The sequence below is a fragment of the Tachypleus tridentatus genome, unplaced genomic scaffold (genome assembly GCF_004210375.1).
Source record: "Tachypleus tridentatus isolate NWPU-2018 unplaced genomic scaffold, ASM421037v1 Hic_cluster_2, whole genome shotgun sequence".
Classification (NCBI taxonomy): Eukaryota; Metazoa; Arthropoda; class Merostomata; order Xiphosura; family Limulidae; genus Tachypleus; species Tachypleus tridentatus.
This window is the reverse complement of record NW_027467782.1, coordinates 63,420,661-63,444,707: the sequence shown is the minus strand read 5'-3', so window position 1 is coordinate 63,444,707 and position 24,047 is coordinate 63,420,661. Positions and strand designations below refer to the sequence as shown.

General features: G+C 33.9%; 1 protein-coding gene across 1 annotated transcript in view; it reads right to left on the bottom strand.

The window, feature by feature from the left end:
• The window catches only part of LOC143242360 (tubulin-specific chaperone D-like), a 50,602-nt gene that overhangs the window by 11,863 nt on the left and 14,692 nt on the right, over positions 1–24,047 (bottom strand). Inside the window, exons 3-4 of the mRNA XM_076485717.1 lie at positions 19,901–20,062; positions 5–91 (exon numbers count right to left, since the gene is read on the bottom strand). Coding sequence (XP_076341832.1) covers positions 5–91; positions 19,901–20,062 — 249 coding nt within the window. The remainder of the gene's footprint in view (positions 1–4; positions 92–19,900; positions 20,063–24,047) is intronic.

Here is a 24,047-nt window from a genome sequence, read left to right as displayed (position 1 = left end):
GTACATAACATTGAAAGAACTGATACAGCATAAGCTCGGATGTCTGGTTCAACATATCGTAAACATTGTTCTAATATATCTTGCCATAAATCTGAAACAAAAAAGAATAAATAAAACTCTGAAATAAAACTTTGCATAGATTCAAACAGCTCATATTACCAAAATAAAAACTCTTAGAATGTAGCTATTTTGACAGTTTAAAAAGTTAATAAACACCTGTACACTAAATGTTTTCAAAATGTTTTATTATTGAAAGTAAATCAGTGGAATCTGGCACATACAGAACTAAAACCATCTGAACAATCACAAATAAGTACGTATCAAAGAATACTTAAAAAAATAATTAATGTTTCAACCTTTCTTTAAATCTAGAATACACATGTTACGATGCCACTCTCATATCTGAATATGTTCAAAAGTGTGATATAAGTTTTCGTAATGAAAAGCAGAATTTAGAATAATACACATAGTTTGGAACAAGATTATAGTATAACACAGAATATAAGTAGCACTTTCTTGAATGTTTTTGAGTCCCACACAACTTCTATAACCAACAAATGCACATTCCTGGGTCAGGTGTATGTCAATAAGCTGAGTATAAAAATATAGTTTATAATTTAAATCTTAATATCATTTAAGCTATAATACATTAATTTCAAAATAAAAAAACAACAACTCATTCTTCATTTCACTGTCACATGATGTGTGGGTGCTTAAACTGCCAATTTTATTTTTCCCTTATATAATTTTCTGAATGGCAAAACCACACACTATGATATTGCAAAACAGAATATAAACTAAGAACCTCCAATACTTGTTGCTTTACTGATTTATAAAAGGTGTCAGCTCATGACAGATCCCTCCCATGTCATTTTGTCTTTAAGAAATGTCAATATTTCTCATTGTTTTGGTATCCTAAATACATATTTAGCAAAAGTTTCATTGTATGCAAGTATTTTTCTGCTCTCAGCAGCTAATAAAATTTTAAAAACCTATTTATAGCTTAGTTAGTAAACCAGTTAAATTATAAAAATTTGGGACATTTTAATTTATTGCTAAATATATTTTTGTGCTTCAAAATGCACATTTGAAGGAAACATCAAAAATTTTGTAGAGTTTCAATATAGTATGAAAAAACTAGTACTAAGGAAGTATATTCTTGAGTATAAATTCATAAATAAAGTTATGACAAAGTGTTCGTACCCCTGTGTCCCGAGTAGTTTTTGCTCATAACTTAAAAAGTATCGCGATTAGGCTAATAGATCGGTGGTATATTATAAATATTATACTAACACACATCTACATAATTCTTTATGTAAATTGAATGACAAATAAACTGTTTATAAACAAATAACCAAACATAGAAGGGGCAGAAAGTGTTCATGTCTACTTTAATGGTCAGTTGTGTAGCCTTTAGGCGAAGTTACTTGGCACAATCTCTTCTCATAGCCCTTCATGATCGCTTTGACAGTATTCGACTGCTATTTTCTTCCATTCTTCTTCACAGAAGGCCTCCAACTCCTGCAAGTTTTTCGGATGATGCTGATGAATCCTGGTCTTCAACTCATGCCAAACGTTTTCAATTGGGTTGAGACTGGGTGACTGCGATGGCCACCCAGAACGCTTATATGGTTCCTCTGCAACCAGGATTGCACATATTTAGATGTGCTTAGGGTCGTTGTCATGCTGGAAGATCCGACGACGCCCAAGCTGCAAATTCTGAGCATCATTCTTGATACAAGTGCCTAATATATCAACGTATTCTCGTTCTTTTCATGATTCCGTTGATTTGGTGAAGGCTGCCTACACCAGAAGAGCTGAAGGAACCCCATAGCATGATCGAGCCACCTCGGTGTTTAACTGTAGGACCGGTGTTCTTGGAAGATTTCGTTCCCCTTCTTATGGAAAATTTCATGAACATCACTGTGGCTGAAAAGCTCGATTTTAGTCTCGCCTGACCAAAGAATACTCTTCCAATAGATAAAGGGTTTATCTACATGCTTTCTTGCATACCTCAATCGTGCTTCTAAATGAACAGGCTTTAAATATGGAGTTGTACAAGGACGACATGCTTTGAACCCAGAAAAGTTTAACATGTTCAGTAACTGTAGAGGTGCTTACGCCAACCCCAGTTTCCTTACCAGTTTCTGTATGTCATTACGTGTTAAACGAGGGTTCCTACTTACTCTCTGAGAACCTTCCTCTTGGTTCTCTCTGGAATTTTGGTGGGGCATCCAGAACGAGGGAGGTTAGCAGTTGATCCTGTAAGCTTAAACTTGGCAATTATGCTTTGAACTGTAGATTTTGGCACATTAAGTTGTGTAGCAATACCGGAAAGAGATGCACAAGACTTGTATTTTACAATAATTCAGTTTTTTAAATCACTGGACAGTTGTTTCCTGTTCGCCATGATGAACAAGCATATTATGATGAAGATGGTGCTAAATTGCCGGAAGTACATTTGTTGCTGGCTAAATTCCAATAATTATGAACCTAGTGTCTCGTTCTGGAATGGTATAAAGTAGTTTATTCACCAAATTAAACACAATTTTTACGGGAATATAAGTTTTCTTGCAAGTTCTGAAATGTATAAACACTTTCTGCTACTCCTATTTTTGGTTATTTGTTTATAAACAGTTTATTTATGCAGATGTGTGTTATTATAATATTTGTAATGAACTATATGTCTATTAGCCTAATCACGATACTTTTTAAGTTATACGCAAAAAACTACTCAGGACTCAAGGGTACAACCACTTTCTGTTGTAACTGTAGTTATATATATTTTAACAAAAATAACTAAATTTAAAATCAAAAAATTCATTCAGTTAGATAATAAAAATACATCTTACTAGACCAGCTTGAGCTAATTACATCAAGTGATTGTAACTTTACCAGTTATTCATACCATGTTCTCCCAACATGGTTAATTGCCTGTTACATATGTACTAGAAATAAAATTAAAATGCACACACATGTGAAAAGGTTAATAGTTGAGGATATCAGGAGATATAATCATAACTGTCTTTTACGATTTGTAGATTAATTCAAGCAATAAAATAACTACATAGATGGGGATATGACAAAATGAAAAATAAAATGAAAAGCAGTGGCAAAAACTTTCCATATTAAAATAACTTTATTACTAAAACAAGAAAATGATATTTCAGGCAACAACCCTTCATTAGCAGTTGTTTTAGTTTTGTTCCAACAAGAAAATCTATTGATATGTTCACTCTTTGAAAAGAATTGGAAATATTTTACAGCAGGTTAAGAATACAGGCTCATTTTTCAAAACTGACTCTTTCTACAATCACATTTTTAGGTCTTACATAAATCCTTCTTGTGAAGAGACTCATCTTGACATCAATAACAACCAACCTCCAGATGTGGATCACCAACACCAAGTAACTATCTTTGACAATATCAACAATCATTTAACTTCCAATATAATGTTCACTACATATCAGGACCAACATTTCCAATATATCTTTTCATCTCCTAATGAAGACCTCCACTGTGATTTCAAGTGGCACATTCACTAGTGGTGAACAGTATATATTTACCCAGGACATAAAAACACTTTATATATAAATTCCTCACAATAATGGTATGAAATCCCCCAAACATTACCTGGATCTTGTACTTCACCAAACTGTCCCATGTTTACTCTCCTCCACCCACTGAAACATTCACTAGCTTAGAATATTTTGTACAAAAATGTCATAATAATATAGATAAATTGGGTTCACTTAGTGAACTTAAACACAGTAACCTAATCCCTGAGGAAAACCAAACATTACTAACACTTTCTAAGCAACAAGACATAATTATTAAACCTGCTGATAAAGGTGATGCTACAGCAGTATCATGAAAAATCTGTACCTTGCTGGAGCTGAAAACAACTTACTGACATCAATTTTTACAGTTCTTTTACAGACCCAATTACATAGTTTAACTTGAATATTAAAACAAACATTAATGATTTGATTTATAGAGGTAAGTTATCACTGGATGCTATTAATCTAATTGTTGGTTATCCCAGAACCCAAGAATTTTACTTACTCCCTAAGATTCATAAACTAGGGAACCATGATTGCTGAATTATTTCCCTCTGTAACTACCCCACTGAATTAATTTTGTATTTTCTTGATGATGTTTTCAAGCTCATTGACTCTTTATTCTTAGTTACATAAAAGGACATGACACATGAACTCTGAACTTTCAAACATTTTTAATTCTTTAGTAGTGAACAGTATATATTTACCATAAACATAAATCATTTTATACATCAATGAGGGTATGACAGCCCTCAAACATTACTTGGATATGAGTACTTCACTATCTTACATCTTACCAAACTTGTATCAACCCTGAACAGTTTCTCCTTTAATGGCAAAGTTTACCAACAAACTTAAAGAGTTGTTATAGGTACTAAAATGGGTCTTTCTTGTGATTCATTGTTTCTTGGTTACATTGAGAATCAGATTTTCTCCATTTATCAAGGAACACTTCCTACTCTTTACAGACATTATATTTACGACATTGTTGGTGCTACTAGCACAACCTTTGTCCCACTTAAATCATTGTTTACACTTTGTTTCCTCCTTCCACACAGTGGTTACCTTTATATGGACAATTTCCTCAAATAGTTCACATATTTTATACATTCTTATCTCTATTTAATATTGTCAGTTATCGAATTCAGTACACTACAAACCCAGTGATTCCCATTCTTACCACTACTATGACTCTTCCCATCCCTGTCATATGTTTCAGTCTACCATATTCCTAATTCTCAAGACTGAACAGACTCTGCAGTGAACAAACTGATGAGTTGAAATCTAAGATATGAAAGATTTATTTATCAGTTGTTTCAACCCCATTTCTTTACTAGAAAAAAACACACTATCAAACTTACACATTCTGTAACCTCATAACATTCATATCTGGCCCCAGTGGCAAATTTCAGATACATAATACACCCCAACACTTAAATCCAAGTCTACAAACTCTCAAATATCATTAAGTTTTACTTAACATTGAAATACCTTTAAAGATGTCCAAATTATCAAAACAGAACTTCAACATACTTACTGGCAATCACCATAACTTCCAAAATCAATTGCAAGAACCTCCTCTTGTCAGTAATAGGCACAATAAAAAATATAAAAAAAACATTTCAACCCATAGTGTCATCCAGAATTCTACCTGCCAATATGTTAACCTCATATGCATTTCAACAAGCCTAAAACATTGTGTATCCTTTCAAAAATGCAACATGATATACACTGATCAAATAGGGATTCATTCACTTGAATATCTCTATCACATAAGAAATAATGACACTTCAAAATTCACAAGTTGACACTTTAATAACCTCCACAATGTATGCCCAACTTCTCTATATCTGGGCTCACAACATTTCCTCCATCCACAGTAATGTAAAGAGAGCACTTGGAAAACATTTGATTTTAGATTAGAACTATTAACCTCTTTGAAATGAATGAAGGGTTCTCATTCCTTTAACTTTACCCATTCTATTTCCTCTCCCTACACTTTTCTATACTTTCTCACACTGACATTTGGTGTCTACAACCTTTTCAGTCATGATTTGCACTCTTTTCCTCTCTGGCATGTTTACTTTAACCACCTTTTGTTACTTTTATATTCTTTTCACCAGCATTCTTCACTCCAATTAAGTTCACATACCTTTATTGCTGTATCCCTTTGAACAATGTTACCCAATGCACATGTCCATTTTCTTACATTGTTGCCTGTTATTTTGTTCTAAATTTCCATATTTCTATTTAATTTATTTATTAAGATTAACTGAATCTACACATTATATATGCTTATTTTATTATTTTTCATATGTTATTTTCCTTTGTTCATTTGTGATTCAGAAACATGTTCTGAGGACTTAAAGTCATGCTTTATTTGTTCTTTCAACCTATCCTTTATACTGCCACTGATAACCTGATGAAGGGCTGTTGACTGAAACATCATTTTCTTGTTTTACTAACAAAATTATTTTAATTTGGTGAGTTTTTCACTACTAATTTACATTTGGTATTAAACTTTGTAGCCATTCAAGAAAAAGAAATTATTATTGATATTACTTTTTTATTATTATTATTACACTTCTGTGTATAGATATTTTAGGTACAGTTAACAGCTCCCATATCTTGGGTAGAATAAAGTGTTCTAGCTTTTCAGTTAGAACTACCACCTATAATAAAATTTAAAATGGCAAAAAATTATTTACATATTGTTTAATAAAAAAACACATGCTGTATGTGAAAAGTGACAGTTTGATGCTTAAATTTCATTTGGCAAATATTCAATATATGTCAAACTCTTCTTGAATTATTCATAATTTATCAGGATGCACATAACAAAGACCGTATATCTATTTATGATAACATAAACCAATCACACTTTTAAATTTCAACTTATATCACAAAACATTATAACAGCATATACAACACAAGTTTTAGAAATTGTATGATTGTGTTGCAACTTTTAATACAAAATAGGAACATGCTGACTGCTGTAAAATGGAATATTCCTAAATGAGTATGTTTTTCATGTGGGAAATATACAGTAAAACTATTTTCTGATATTCATGCATGCATATAGCCTTTATCTGCTAACAATATATTGCAGTAAACTCATATTTCTGATGAACTAACTGCACATATTAATGAAATTATTCATTAGTGTATTGTTTTTTTTAACATACTTTGAAACTTTGTATATCAAGTTCTTTATCTATATTAAAAATATTGAAATTGTTGAATTAATTTGACCATACATTTATCAATCAATCAATTCACCAAAACCATTTCCAGGTTTACTCGAGTATTGCACATTTACAAGATCACCAATAAATACCTAAGCTGTAAATTCTAATTATACATACAGGTTATTGCATATCTAAAATCAGTTCTACTGATAAAACATCCACAATATTTAAAGTTATACTGCTCTTATGCTATAACGATGTACAATAATACTCATAAGTAAACTGACACAAGTGATAATTTTACTCTATGCAAATGTGTTTGATACTGATACTGCAAAATAGAATTGCATCACTCAAGTGTCAAGTTTTTCTATTTTGTTAATGTGAAATGTTGCTTATTACATTAAATAAAACCCATTACTCAGTAAGCTTTTACTTCAAGTGCTCACATGATATTTATCCTGGTAAAGCTCTTAGATTTATACCATATGACAAACACTAACACATTGCCCATACTTGACCAAAGTAGCACAACACAATCTCCTTAGTAATTAATAAATACCCTAGTCTGAAAATTCACAATTCTAAACAATACCAAAACTATTAATACAATTTTGTCAAGCCACTCATGCTAATCATTACCTTTGGCCTTTATTCTTCACTGCTCCTAGGATTTTTTTGTTGTTGTTGGTTTACAAAAACAGGGCTATGAAATTTTAGGAATGTTTTTGAATGAGACTATCAAAAAAGTAAAATTTTAGAACACAGAAAAAAGTTTGAAAACTGAAGACGGTCACCTTCTATGTGGATCTGAAAGCATGTTATCAAATAAGGTTTTTTTTTAATTAATGAAGCAATTGGTACTATCTGGTACATTTTTAGAATCAATATGATGTTAAATGCAACATGGACACAGTAAATCAACTATAGTATAGAGATGCATTATAAGAAGCTGCTAATTTGACAAAAATCTGTGATTTTTTAAATAATAAATGAACTTTTGAACAGATCCAAAGTTATTAACATCATATTGAATGAGTAAATTTGGTAGCTCTATAAACAATACATTTTCCAAATATATTTCTCAGATATGCACTGCATTAAAGTAGATACCAGATAAATAGGATGTATTCAGTTATTCACTGGTGAAGTTCAATTATTTTTATAAATATTATTGGATAGCAAATAACTTCACATTCTTAGAAACTCTTATGTATGCCATATTACTGCAAATTACTGCTATTATATTTTATCTTACATGTTCTACTTTATACGTATTTTCCTTAATTGTCACTAGTGATATTCTACATATCTCTTGATAGGGGCATAGATTTTTTACACCCGATGGGAGGGGGGGATGATTTTTGCAACCACTTATGTGGAATGTTCAATTTGCAAATTGGTAATCTCTGATTACGTGAACCTGAAAGCTGTAAACATGCAGTCAGAGTAATCTTGTTGCCACGATACTTCAAGGTTTCCATGTAGGTTTGTATAAGTGAGGTGTTGTAAACAGTTTTCAAAATATTAATAGAATAAAGACAAATGTGTCACAAATTAACTGCCACATGAATTTATTCCTGCACACTGCACAGTATAAAAGATGGCCATTATACTTGAGAAGGTTACTAATAACTTTCATTGCATGAATTACGCTTTCAAATATTAATAAAATTACCCTTAATAAGTTTATATCTACTGAAAAACTGTTCACGTTGTTGGATAAAAAATAATTAAAATGTTTTTGCGAGCTCTTGAAAATTACACATCAATACAATGTAGCACATACTTATTCATACTTTTCATTGAAGTAAGATTCATTTAGTCCTCTAGTCTACATGTTCCCAAATGTAGACATCCTTTGTGATGATCTGTTTATGAATTCTTTCATAACCTCTTCTATATTTATCTTGTCAACCTCATCTTTGTGAGTGTGACACATGGTTGAGGCGGCACTGAGACATAGTTGACCTAAACCACGTCTTCAACCATCTTAATGCAGAAAAGCTATGTTCACATTCACAGCTGGATACTGGACATACAAGCAAAATTTTCATGAAAAAAAACACTTCACTAAACATCTGCTGGCTTGTTTCATGCATTTTACAGTAAGCATCCTTTCAGAGATACTACTTTTGTTGTTCCTTTGAACATGGGCAACTGAAACTCGAGCCGTTGTGCAGAGATTTCTGGATAGAAGTTTACAACTGAGTTGTCAATCTTGCCAGATGTGATCATGTTATCAAATGTCAGATATTGCCTCAAGTCACTGTTGTCTGCATTGAATCTAGTGGTCAGATGTTCTATGACTGTGTCCACAAATTCAAAATATTGGCTTCTGTAGTAATCTCTAGCTGTTGCACAATGGTGTGCTGAGCCATCACCTGTGATCCTTCTTGGGGGGTCTACTGAATGCGTGGTAGTTCAATAAGCACCAGATCTAGGGAAGTTACCTTTTTCTCAGCTTCATCAAATATTTTGTTGTAATTTTCCTCTGTTCGCAATACCCGCAATTGCTCAACTGTCATTGCAGATGCTTCAATCATGCCAGATACTGTCACTGATTTTGCTTGGAATGCACGGTTTAGTTCCTCTAATGCAGCTAATGGATGCTGAGCCATCAACAATCCTAAAACTGTCTTTCCTTTGTCAAATCTGTCCAGCAGACCTCGTGCTTTCACTGCTACATCTGATTTTTCATTTGCTAATTCAGACAAAGAATCAACAATGTCACAGTAGTGATCATTAGCACATGTAATTGCAGATAGGTGGCACAACCAGCGTGTTGAACGCACTGGGCGGATGTATTTAACTGGACCATTGTGGCTGTCTGACGATACAATATTTTCAAAGATTGTCTTGTATTTTCCTGACCTCTGAAGCAAGACACGAAGTTCATGTACCCACTGGATAGAATCTCGAACACATTCACAAGCTTCAACTGCATGATGCATTATTAAATTAGTCTTGTATGCTCCCGCAGTGAAAAAACAAAGTTGACAGTTACTTCTCTTTTATTTTTGCCTAGCATCCACTGTATGCACCACTCATGTTAGCGGCTCCATCATAAGTTTGTGCTCTTAATCCTGACAGTGGTAAATTGAGTCTCGTCAGTACATCAAGTATAGTCGAGGATATTGTTTTACCAGTTGTATTGGAAACTCTGTACAAACCAAGAAATGTCTCATGGATGTCAAGGTTCTCATCTACGTATCGTACAACATATTGCTCCCTGTTTGGCACCTGTAACATCTTGAGTACCATCAACCAAAGATTTTACTTTGCTGCACTTGTGTGCTATGTTCCTCAGTATTTCATGGCTGAACATCTCCATTATTTCATTCTGAGCCTGGGGTGATGTGAATGTGGTTTTCTTTGACAAGTAGGCCATCAACTCAGGATCTTCCTCTTCCAGGAGCTTCATTAACTGCAGGACGTTCTCCTCCGTATCAGTACGTCCACGTAATGCTAAACTTTGACGCAGTAAGAAATGTTAACTTCTGAATATTTTGGCTAGACTTCTTTTGCATTCTTCTTGCTGCTCCTTTTTTCCATCATGTAACTGGACAGTCACTGGAGTTACATCAAGTGAACCTTCTGGAGATATAGCAAATCTGTGCTGAGAGGAGGATTGGTGTTCGTTGAATTTCTGTTTTGCCTTTTTCCAATTGCAAAAACCGGTGGATATGAAGGTATACTCCACTGGCCTCTCCAATTTCCCTATAAAAAGGCCTCTATTTTCCGCATTGGCACAATGAAAGCATATGACTTTTTGAGTCTGATTGTCGAAGTGCAGCCATGGTAACTCATCAAACCACTTGCCCTGGAAGTTGATATTTTGAGATTTTGCTTTCTGTCATGGTATTAGTTGTGCATCTGGATGATATGGCTTTCCACACTGTATCTGTGGAGTGTCAGATTTTTCGTTACTGCACAAACTTGTTTCACAACTATCTGGTGGTTCATGATGTGCAATAGTTGCACAAGCATTTTCAGACTCGTCCTCTGATGAACATGGTATTTCCCTATATGGCAACTTTCTATTCCTTTGCTTGAGGTTGTTGGATTATCTGCATCTGCACTGTCACTTGTAGTACTAGTAACTGGCTTGCAGAACTGTCTAATATCGAAAAGTTTCAGATGCTTGCTTGTTATAATTGGAATCTGTTTCCCAGATGACTCAACAGGAACATACAGTCTTTATTGAAAAACTCTTACGTAACAACAAGCTAAGATAGAACAGAATGGAAGTAGGAAGGAAGGAAGGAAATACTTGATAGGTATTTAGGTTAATTTATAATTTAGTTCCCAAAGGTGAACGAAAAATAACCAGGGGTGGTCAGAAACTATTGTTTTTCTTCACCGCACACAAGGTAAGAATAAATTAATCAACTTAACTGTGCCGAGAGGAGGATTGGTGTTTGTTGAATTTCTGTTTTGCCTTTTTCCAGTTGCAAAAACCAGTGGATATGAAGGTATACTCCACTGGCCTCTCCAATTTCCCTGTGAAAAGGCCTCTATTTTATGCCTTGACACAATGAAAGCATATGACTTTTTGAGTCTCATTGTCGAAGTGCAGTCGTGGGAACTCATCAAACAACTTGCCCTGGAAGTTTTTTAAGATTTTGCTTTCTGTCATGATATTAGTTGTGCGTCTGGATGATATGGCTTTCCACACTGTATCTGTGGAGTGTCAGATTTTTCGTTACTGCACAAACTTGTTTCACAACTATCTGGTGGTTCATGATGTGCAATAGTTGCACAAGCATTTTTAGACTTGTCCTCTGATGAACATGGTATTTCCTCTGTATGGCAGTTTCTATTCCTTTGCTTGAGGTTGTTGGATTATCTGCATCTGCATTGTCACTTGTAATACTAGTAACTGGCTTCCAGAACTGTCTAATATTGGAAAGTTTCAGACACTTGCTTGTTGTAATTGGAATCTGTTCCCCAGATGACTCAACAGGCTAAAATACAGTCTTTATTAAAAAACTGTAACATACAATGAACAAAGATTGAATGGAAGTAGGGCTGAACTGTACAATGTATTTAAGTTGAACGTGCAAACCTCACAGTGACTACCGAGCCGACTGACCGTCTGGGCATCGCTGGAACAATAATGCGTGCTAGTTACAACACAAGTAATTGCAAGTTTCTCGAAAAATACTTAAACAATCACAAATATATTATATTCCTGTTAAAGCTCATCAAAAGGCAAACACGTTGTGATATAATGTCTAAAAGCACATCTTTTTAATAAAAACACCTAAACAAAAACTAGCAATACAATGAGTAGAGGCTTCAGGCCATTGAAATCACTCCTTTGCATTCTAATTATACAAGAAAATACAATATTTTTAATATCTATGATAAAAGAATATATTGTTCTTTTTCCATAAAGCACCAGCACTTTATTAGAGGGCAGTGATATTCTGAAATTTCATGGATTAATGAGGGCCACAAACACAGGTATGATGAGCCCTGTTGTAAAATCAAGGCTCAGACTAAAGGAAGTGGAGGAGGTTGATGTAGGGCGCATCTGGATCCGAGCAGCCTGAACCTGTCGTTAACTGTACACTAAACATACACTATGATCTGCGACTTCAGCAGCTCAGGAGAGTAAGGCATTCAACAATAAAATCTGCGAGACATGCATAAGAACAAATGGAGTAGGAAAACCGCACAATATATACGTAAGATTGATGCAGCTACAAGTTACAAATGGCCTGCCAGATCTAGATCACAGGAGTTTTCACTTGGGAGTAATATTTTCGAATTTCATGCTCTGTTCAATCTGTTGTGATGAAAATTTTACTTAATCTTACACTACGTACAAGACGTAGGTAGATTCTGTGATAGTGCTTGCAAGCCTTGTATGTATACTTAGGCCTACTGACTGATACTTACGAACTATCACTTAGATCAAAAAGCTTAGAAGCACACCTATATTAAAGATGTACATTTCGGCTACTGAAAAAGCCTACATCTAGGTCTAATTATGTAATTTGATTGGTAAGAACAGAAGAATCACAAGAACAAACACACAATTTGTAGGCCTGTAGGCATGATAAAATACAACATTAGTCAACTGAAAAGGACCAATCTTACTTTATGATAATGGTCGGCCACACCTTGCTCAAATGGCTGCAGAAGCTCATTGAAATGAGCGATGAAACACTGTCTCATCCTCCTTACTCCCAAGACCTGTTGCCCACCAACTAACACTTTTATTCAACCATTTGAACAACTTTTTACAGAGCAAAAGATTCAACAACAGAGGAGAAGCAGAGAATGACTTTAGTACTTTAGTTTTATCATCATGGCTTAAATAATCTTGTTTCTCATTAGGAAGAGTGTATCGATTCACCAGGTTCCTGTTTTGATTAATAAAGTTGCTTTTAATTTTCTTGTTTCTTTTACAATTAAAATTTATACTCTGCCATTATTTTTTGAACAACCTAATATAATACTAAAATTTGAATTATAATCTACAACTTGATATCAAACATATTGACATAAATTCACGAAAGGGTAGTTCAATGAAATTTTGAATGCAAATCAACAAATGCAATGACATGGCCTTTGGCCTGTGACCCAACACAACAGGGTTCAGTAAAAGGACTGTGAGAAGTGAAGAGAAAGGGAAAAATAAGAGAAGAATTGGTTGGTTGGTTGGTTTGGTGTTTTATGGCACAAAGTAACTAGGCTATCTGTGCCAAACATCTGGTAAAAAGTTAAAAGTAAAGTAAAATTATTAAAATTTGTAAAATGGAATCAAGGTAAAACAAAACAAAGTTTAATTTTTTAATTAAAAACTTAAATAATGTTAAATACAGTTTTTATATGTAATTTACAACAGTAATACAGGTTTTAAAGGACTTTCTGATGCATAATTTTATCATAACTCACCAGGATGACTAATGGGTAAGTTCAAACATCAGTGTTAGTCACCTGAAGTTGGCCTTTCCACTCCTGGTTTCGCGTTATTTGACATTACAGCAATTTTCTAATTTCATATCTAACTAGTTGTAACAACTAATCATATTAAAAGAAAAGGTCTAATTTATGAATTAAAAACTTGAATAGCATTAGAAAGGTCAATAGCCTTTAAAAAACTAAAACGTTTGTAAGACAGGCGGTGTCATTGGCAATGGTGACACTGCCAATGTTAGGGATAAATCTTGGAAGAAAACTGTCTAAAATGGTGTCATTGTTGAAAGTCTGCACCATGGCAAAACAGTAAAATGTGGCTTATCATGACCTGAGTGTCACACAGACAACTCATTCATGCATCAATTCCAGATAAAAGAAAATGATAAGTTAAAAAATTGTGACCAATGCCTAGTCTAGTTAGGACAACTTCCTCCTTCCAATCCTTACTGAAACAAGACAGCCAAAGTCCAATAGAGGGTTTTATTTGGAAATGCTCACTCAAGTTGCTCATTCCAAATCAACTGCCAAATGGCACGGAGCTAAGCCTTGAATACAGGACCATAGTCATGTATTGAACAGACAGCAGTGATAGCAGAGCAGACAGGCTTAGCTACTGTGTCAGCGAGTTCACTCCCACAAATACTAACATGGCCTGGTATCCAGAGAAACTGGATAGAAGTGCATGTTAATGAGAAATGGGCCAGTTGATTTTGAATGTCAGAGAGGACAACATGAAGCAATTCCAGGGCCAGTCAGTATAAATCGTGCAATTCAAGTAGTGCTTAGCTTCTATGTGATCCAGGGAAAGAGAAATGGCATACAGTTCAGCAATGAACACAGAAACAGCACAGGGGATTCTGTGCACAACCACTGGACCACAACAAACCATGGCAGAGCTCACAGAGTCACCTGATTTTGAACCATCTGTATAAATGGGAATGAAAGAATGGTTCGAAAGATGTTCAGCAAATAAAAGATAGTACTTCCAATTGGGAGTATCTGCTTTCCTCAAATGACTTAAAACAAAGGTCAAATTTGGAGATTGTAATATGCCACGGTGGGATGGGCTAACCAGTGGATATAGCAATGTTATCCAAGGACAGAACCAATTCATCCAACTGTGCCTGGATACGAAGGCCAAAAGGAGCAATAGCAAATCGTCTATTCTGAAGATGCATGGCCCACTGACGAAAGATAACACAACTCCAGGTGGGGTGCTGTGGTAAAGATTGAAGTTCTGAAGCATACAGTAAAGACAGTTGCAAACGGTGAAGGTGTAGAGGAGGTTCTGTGCAGAGTTGCAGTCCCTGATGATGAATGGGGTCCAGCATCTTCAAGGTCAAGATCCTGGCAGAGCCACAGACCAATGATCCTGCCCTGAGTCAATTGGGCAGGTCATCCAACATTGATACTTGGTTGACCCTAGGGAGCCACCCCAAGACTGCCCATCTACAGGAATTCAAGGCCAAAGTGGTGTGTTAGGATTGGAACCCTCAACCACCAGGATCCCTTCCTTTCCTTCATGGGTCATCATACAAGGCAAACACATGGGTGGATGTTTCGATCCTAGAGAAGGTAAACTGGAAAAACAGAACTTTCTCTGGGAGGTCCCCTCACCACATGTAGGAACCCACACCAAGGGGGAGAGAAGAAGGTGGTTCAGATGGTATATTCCACTGATTTGCCAGAATATACTGCAACTATGAGAAATCATATTTAATAAGATCCAAGAAACTGAATTCATGTAAAATAATGATAATGTTTTTTTTAATATATTTTTTTAAAGATTGGGTTAATGATGATTGGGAAGATTCTTGTCAAAGATATCACATCATACATTCTGGAACACGAGTCTCAAAATCTTACAGTTTGATTAACTCTCTTGCTACTGGCTCAGTCAAACCAGCCGAGTTTACAACCTTAAATTGACCTTCATAATTTCCATAATATAATTTATATGTTTTGTGTATCTTCTCATAATTTCACAAGTTTTCAGTAAGTATTATGAGTAATCTGTAGATAAAAATCAGAATTTTTAATAAAATATTTTCATTAAAAATTTCTCAACAAATATACAAGGTGCAAAGTGATTATCATGTTAAGATAAAAAATAATCTTCTTTATCGAAAAAATCTCAAATTTCAAAACACTTTTTTCAGTAAAACGTTACACAAGATTGGCCAATTTGCCCAACCATGTAACCATACACACAAATAGAAGAATGAAAAGAGAGAAAAAAAATCTAACCTTATTTCTTTCTACAATGACTTAAACTGTAATATGAATATAAATTTTATTGCTTTATTGCCCTTTAACTGTATCTAATTTATATCCCCATGAAAAATATTGTACATCAATTTATTGAATTCCACATTGCACAAGCTTCTCTTGTGTTGTTTGCAAGCACACTTCATGAAAAATTCTTATTATCATAAGTACAATAGTACATATGGTGAGAATAAGTTGGTACACAATACATGCAATACAAACTCTTTATTCATACACCCCTTTAACAACAACATAATGAATCTTGAAAAATATCTGAGACACTCTCAGGTGACAAATAAATCATATACATAGTCACAAGTTATAGAACGACTTGAGGAAGTGAGCAGATAAAAAAAAAAATTAATAACATCACAAATTTCTCAATCTCAATGACTGTCTAACATTGTTTACCACTTTCAGCTGTGCAACAAACAGACTTACTATACTTATAAGTGCATTAAACAGGAAAATAGCACAGGAGCAACATGTTAGTGTTAGCATGAAGTAGTTAATCAAATAATCAACCCTTGGTATATGCACACAACTACAATTCACACTAAATCATCCAAAAAAATTGCATAGTATAAGTGTCAACAATCATGTTGACAAGTGTAAGTACACACTCACAATATGTAGACACATTATAAGTGAAGAGAATCCACATAACACATACACCATTATTTACACACACAAAAAATGAACATCTTGTCAGATACAAATGCATTTAAACTACTAAACACAAATTCAACAAATACACATGAAAACCAGTTAAATAAAATACTACTACAAATGAAAAAACAACACAATCTCAGAAAACATTTATTCTTAACTACGAAAGACCGACTCATGCACAACACAACTATACAGCACCCCAAACCTCACAAACCTGAATGTCCATTAGACTCATGATGCCAACCTACGAATCATTTAACTACAACTTCTGTAAAATATAGAGTGCGAGCATTTTCTAAATACGTAACATCAGCTGGCTTCTTTTTCAAAGACTTTCAACTTTAAATATATTCTTAATCAACTAAATGATAGAGCCTTAATGGCCAGTTTTCATGTAATCTCCCACTTCACAGAAGTCTTAGTGACTGAAGCCTGCAAGATAGCTTTAGAACTTTATATCCAAGACCCCAACCCATTGATACACATCCCCAGTAACTAATTAGCAACTTTTATAGAATTCACTACCACCAAAACTAACTTTACATTCAGTAACCAAAACTACCTAGAAATAAATGGCCTAAGTATGGCAAATCCCATGTCACCAGTTCTAGCCAACATTTTTATGACAGATTGAATCTGGCGATCAATTCAGCCTTACACCAACCACTATACTGGTACAGGTATGTTGATGATACAATTGCTGGATTCACATCTACAAAACACACATGTAGTTTTTATCAATCATGTTAACTCAATACACCACAACATTAAGTTCACCTGTGAACAAGAAAGAAACTAGCCAAATAGCATTTCTTAACCTCAAAATCACTAGAACTGATACACAATTCAGAACAGAAATCCACAAAGAAATCACCCATACTGGATTATACATTCCCTGGGACTCAGCACATGAAACAAAACAAAACTCAACATATTAAGAAACCAAATAAACACAGCCACAAAACCATGCTCACCCGATAAAAGTAATGATCAAATCAATAAAATAAAACAACACATCATCAACATCAACAAATTTCCTCAAAATCATGGAAAAAATATCGCACACACCTAAACCAACAACAATAAATCCCAAGATACAACAAACTACAAAACTTTACATTGCTGTAAACCTTATGTTCCCAACATCAGCAAAAAATAACCAACATTTAGAAAAAAACTTATAACAAAACACAACATTCCAGCAAACATCAAATTTATTCAAAAACCAGATACCAAACTAAAGTCCATGTTATGTAAAATCTATACTGACAAACACAACACCAACATAATTTATAAAATACAATGTAACAACTGCTACAACTTCTATAATGGACAAACAAGCAGAAAAATGGAAACTAGATTCAAGAACACAAAAACACACCTTCACGTGTTTTTGAACACTGTAAATCAAATAAACATAACATAACCACAGAAAAACACCAAGATGTTAAGTAGGAAACAAATATAAACAAATGCAAAATAAAAGAAGCCTTACTTATACAGAAACTAAAACCAAAATTAAACCAATATAAAGGAAACCTTTAGACCTATACTAATTAATAAATGCACATCCACCTGCAATGCTCCCTACAATCTCGTACCTGTTTATACTCTCGTCCCTAAAACGTCCATAAACGGTCACATTCAAACTTTTTCTTAACCTGAAGATGACCTAGGAAAATCAAAACATTGTTCTCTGCTTATCAATAAAAGTGATAATACCCATACCAGCCATTCTGAGATACAATGCCCACGATCATGTCACTTTGTATGAAAAAAGTGCGTGAAGTGGAAGAAATATTTTAAAAAATCAAAAGTGTAGAAATAGTTTTACCACAAAGGAGGGAAACAAAATAGAAATTCCCATAGTATAATAAAACTTTCTTTATACAACCTCACAAGGGAACATGTCCAACATCCAGTCTATAACTACATCACTTTTCTGTGTTAATGATATTATATAAAGTATAATTATGTAAGTGGGTTTATAATTCTTCTACTTTTGTATAAACAGTAACAAATCCATAATGCTGATGTATAGAAAACTCTTAGTATTTCTTAACTTTGTATTTTAATTATTTATATAGCTAATGTACACAATCCTGTTGCCTGCTCATTGCAAAAGGGGGAACAAAAGTTGCAAAGAAAAAAATATACAGGTTATGGGTCCACATAACTATCCATTCTTTTGGTGTCATATTAACAGACTTTACAGCATGTGAATGGCTTCCAATAATTCAATTCACAGGAACTTCTAGTTATTGTACAATAAGCATAACTTAAGTTTGACAAGCTTAATTCACCTTGCTTACTGTATATAGAACAGAAAAAAATAAAGCACAGACATAATGTAGAACATAACCTCTTGCAAGGTTGTACAGAAACATTTTATAACATCATGCCTCTTCCTACACTGATATCCTCACTCTTTAGTGCACCCATTCCTATACTTTAAATTTAAATTTAAAAGATTTTTCAACTGTTTTATTATAATTATTTATTTTACCTAATGTTTCTATTTTTACAATTTTAAGTTACTTTTATAATAATAAAGAATACCCATTAGAAACAAGAAGTACTTAACTAGGCCTTTTTTTTTGTCAACTGTCAATGTCATTAACTCTAACTTTGTTTATTAGAATGATACTATTTTTAAAATTTTTTTTATCTCTTAAACAGTGCACCAAAGAACAAAACATGCAAAATAGACAATGTTCCATTCCTATCACAATTTTTCTGTTTTACAACTATGCAATAAGAGCCCTTAAAGATTCAAAAGCTTGTTGAAGTGATTCCCAAGGGAATAAATTTTGAGCTGCAAGTGAAACAAACAATTCTCTGTACAGGAAAGCAACATGACATAATACACAATTTGTTAAAACTTGTTGTTTTTATTGGTTAAGTTATAAATAAAATAATATTAAATGTCACAGAGAATCATTGGTAATTTCTGAAAGAGAGAATGTGACAAATGACAAGGATCATATTTTCTATGTAATAACTCTGCAACAAAATGAGACTGAAGTTTAACTATGTAAAATATATTTTCAGTTGAGCTACAGGAGGACATTAATAAATCAATGCATATAATGAATTGTTTGTTTATATTTTAAAAATCTGTACGTATTTATTTATATTAATCATCCATCTTACGGAAACACATCAACATCTGAAAATTGCATAGGCTAAAAATCACAAATTTTTTAAATAGTTGTGTTACAAAATGATCTTCAAAATTCAGTGTACCTCTATTTAAACTCTTAATAGAAACTCTCTTACCAATTATGTCCCAGCATTCATGAAAAGGAAGAGCAGCAAGTGATGATTTTTCAATTAGTACACAAACAGCATGGCGCATCAATTCTCCACCTATTCCACGAAACAACTTTTTTTCCATCAGAATGGCTGGAATGTTTTGAATCTCTCTGATAAGTTCAGCACCTAATGTAATTTCAAAGGAAAAAAGGGAACTTTTGAACATGCAACAAAATATGCTCATCTACAGAATGTTAGCATTTTCCTTACCTGAAAGCATATTTCTGATAGACACCTTCACACACAGAATATTTTGTTTCCTTACATATCTGCTTATGTGATTTACATGCTACTAGCTTTCAGCTACCTCCCACGTAAAAATTATATGTTTAAGTTGAACTAAACTAGTGTATGATGATCTCTTTCCACTAACAGAAGGGTGACAAAACCTCCTTATGCAGTAACTCCTCTGCATAACTATGACTTTCTTAAGGTAGCCAAATGTCTCATCATCTAATTAGTGATACTCATGAATTGATTAATGAGATTCTAGATTCCCACTGTCCCTATCTACTATCTAGCAAAACCACAGCCAAAGGAATGGGTTTTGAGATATCAGGATCCTATATGATGGAAAAGGGTGCAGAAAAAAGAAAATGTACTTACCATTTTCAAAAATTGTACATAGTTTCATCAAATAAGAGCAACTTGAGAGATTCAAATCCTGCAGTAAACAAATTAACCAGATGATGAAAATAATGGGAGCTGAATTTGCAGATTCTTTCACAAATCAGCCTGAAGGATTTTGTTCAAGGGGTGGTAAAAATTAAACAGATTCCAGTGTGAAGAATCTAGTTTAAGGGTCAACAAAAATAAAATGCAAGAGAGTGAGACAGGTAATGATTTTTATGTAACAATATGTGAAAGAGCTTGTAAGCATCAAATTCAAATGGAAAAAGTTGGTGAACCTGTTCAGTAAGAGTAGAAGGTAACAGATCCCTAAACAAAGAGAGGTGCCAAAAAGGTGACATTCATACAAGCTAACACATCTTGAACCAGATACAAAAGACTGGGGTCCAAATGAGCATAGATATGAGAGACAGAAAGGAAGATAAGAGATAAAGAGAATCTAGGAAGCACCAATGTCATTTTTATCTCTGAATGACTGTAACCACAAGTGAGAAGGATGTATGTCTTCAGAAAAAATATGACATAAAACAGCTCAAATGTAGCACATGTGAGAACATGTAAAAGTGCATCAAGGTCTAAGTCAGTTATAGGAGTTGGATGAGGTGGTTGATAAATAAGGAAGGATCAAACACAAAGTAGTGATAACAGAAGAATATAACACATGGTGGTAATGGGAAAGGAAAAATGTAGTTTACAGAGCTGCCCAATAGCCAGCTATGATAGAAATTGACAATCCATGATCAAATAACAATTTAAAAATAACTAAAAGGTGGGCTATCACAGGATGGCCTGGAAAGTGATTGGTGGATGAATTACTGTTGAAAATCTCAATTCCACTGATAGATTAAGTTGTTGGATGACAGGAATGGGATAAGAAGAAGACTACATGATCAGGGAGTCCTGTCCTAGAGGTGATAAGACTGAACAAATTGTACATAAGAAGAAAAAGGGACAACACCCTTTGGGTGATAGAGATCTATGAGACTGGAGAAAGTGAGATGGGAAACAAGGTAGTAGAAGAAGAAGCATAAATAACAGCAGATAAATCAGAGAAAATCACTCATACAAGCCAAAGTTATGGCTGACAGTGATGATTGCCAGAACTGAAGAATAAGGAACTGTAAACAATAAGAGTGGAGGTTTGGTATTGAGAGAAGTAGCAAAGGTATCAAGGATATGTATTCCCATCTAAGAGCAAATCCAACAAAAAACTTGATTCTGAAAAGACCATTCACAGTTGGTAGAATCTGGTCTAGTTGAGAGAGAGTCAAACTGCCACCATTTTGAAACTTACCCAATGGGAATGACCCCAAAGTAGTAGGTCCAAAACATGGAAGCAAAGAGCCCTGGAAGAGGTGCCTCTGATTGTTGAAATAAAGTATGACAATGGAATTGTTAGAGTGGATTATGACCATCTTATCCATGAGAAAAGGAAGGAAATTGGAGCATGCCCAATAAACTGTTAGAAGTTTATGTATGTTGATTTGAAATTAATGCTCTTCTAATGTTACGCTATAGTTCAGAGATATAAAGTCAAACAGTTCCTGCAGAAGATTATAAGTAGAAGAGAATGAGTCTTATGGAGAAGGGGTAAGAAAAAGTCATTCATCCTTGTCATTAGGTCACAATTCATCAACAAAGTGGGCAAGTGTATCTCAAAACAGCTAGTATGGGTAAGAATACTTTTATTGATAAGGAGAGAACAATGTCACTTGCAAACTCTCTTTTTCCTAACCTGAAAATGGCAAAGGAAAGTTGAAACATTGTTCTCTCCTTATCAATAAAAGTGTTAATATCCACACCAGCCATTCTGAGATACATTTTTATTTAAAGTGGGGTTCTTGTCAACAAGAAAATGGGCAAGTGCCAAATGATTCAATTAAAAAAGATAATGTGCACATGCAATGCCAGAAGAAAAAAAAAGAAAAGAGCATGGCACTAGAATGCATAATCCTGATAAATAAAACACAGGAAATATCTAGAGGACAAGGTATTTAAGAAGCTATAAAAAAATTGTTCAATATGTTAACCTTGGTCATCCAGGTGAAAAGAGAGCACTGGAGAAGAAAAAAAATCCCTTCATAATTGCAGGACAACAAGAAAGTAGTTCAGATACAAAGGCCTATAACCAGATGCATCGTCAGTTTTTTTAGGAACCACAAAGAAAAGAAAGTAATATTCCAGAGTAAAGGTTAATACTCTCTTGATGGAGTTCTTGGCCAAGAGATCTTCCTTGTTTTTTTTTGTAAACAAACATTTAAATTTGGTTGAAATCCAAATTTAATAAACTACTGCAAGTCTCACGTACTTAACTAATATTTTAAAAGCATGTACATTCAAGACAATGCCGAGGAAAAGAAATAAATTATTCTGAGCACAACTGCTTAGGGAGAGTTACTACACAGAGGTTTTGTCACCCTCTCCTACTGGTGGAAGCCTATTGTTACATGATGATGTCATCATGAACTAGTGCAGTTCACATTAGACATGTGATTTTTAAATGAGAATTACCTCAAGGCTAATGACATACAAATCTCACAGGCAGATGGCTTGAGGAATCAAGCTGTTCTGTGTATGGAGGCAAGGTATTGTGTTAGAAGTTTAATGCTTTTGGAGAATAAATATTTATTTAGAACTAAAACAGATGTACTTAACTGTTTCATCAAAATACATACACACTGAGATCACTGATTCATGCTGCTAGTGCTTGGATTAGCATATATTGTAAAATTTGAGAGAGATAAAGTATGAATCCACCAGATGTATTTGCTAAGTGTTTGTGTTAAAAGTAGAGTCTATCATTTGTTATACTTACCTTGCTTATTGCTTTTAGAGTTACTACCCTAAGCAGTGAATAATGGCAAAAAAAAAGGTTATTTTGAAAGCCATTTCAAAGCAGCACCTTTTACATTTTTGATAAATACTCATCTTTCTTCATCAAATTCATACCAATAAGAAAAAAATATTTATATAAATTAGCAATTATTGCTGCAAAAACATGAAATACTGAAAACTTGTGTGGTTTTAAAAACCAAAGTAAACAAACTGGTGATGGAAATATTGGATATCTGTTCTAGAAGTGTTTATTTTGTTCCTTTTTGATTTTGACTACGAAAATACAATTTTGTTTGATAAATGAACTCAAGAAAAGAAAATGCAGTACAATTCTTCAATCTCTGAGTACATTTACTTTGCAACAACAGAAGTTGTGATCCCATCACATACTCGGTTTATTTTGAATTACAGTGGAAGTTAATAGCATGCTTAATCACTTCATATGTTTTTATATTAGTTTGATATTAATTAGTCATATAACTTTAAGAAGTTTCTGTTCTTATGTTTCAAGTTTTAAAATTATAACACAAAGTATAAATTCTGATCCACCAACAAGCAACCAAAACATGCCAGTTGACGCTGGCTCTCCGTTAATAAATGATCAGCATATGCTGGTCAATACCAATTCACAAGTATACAACAAACA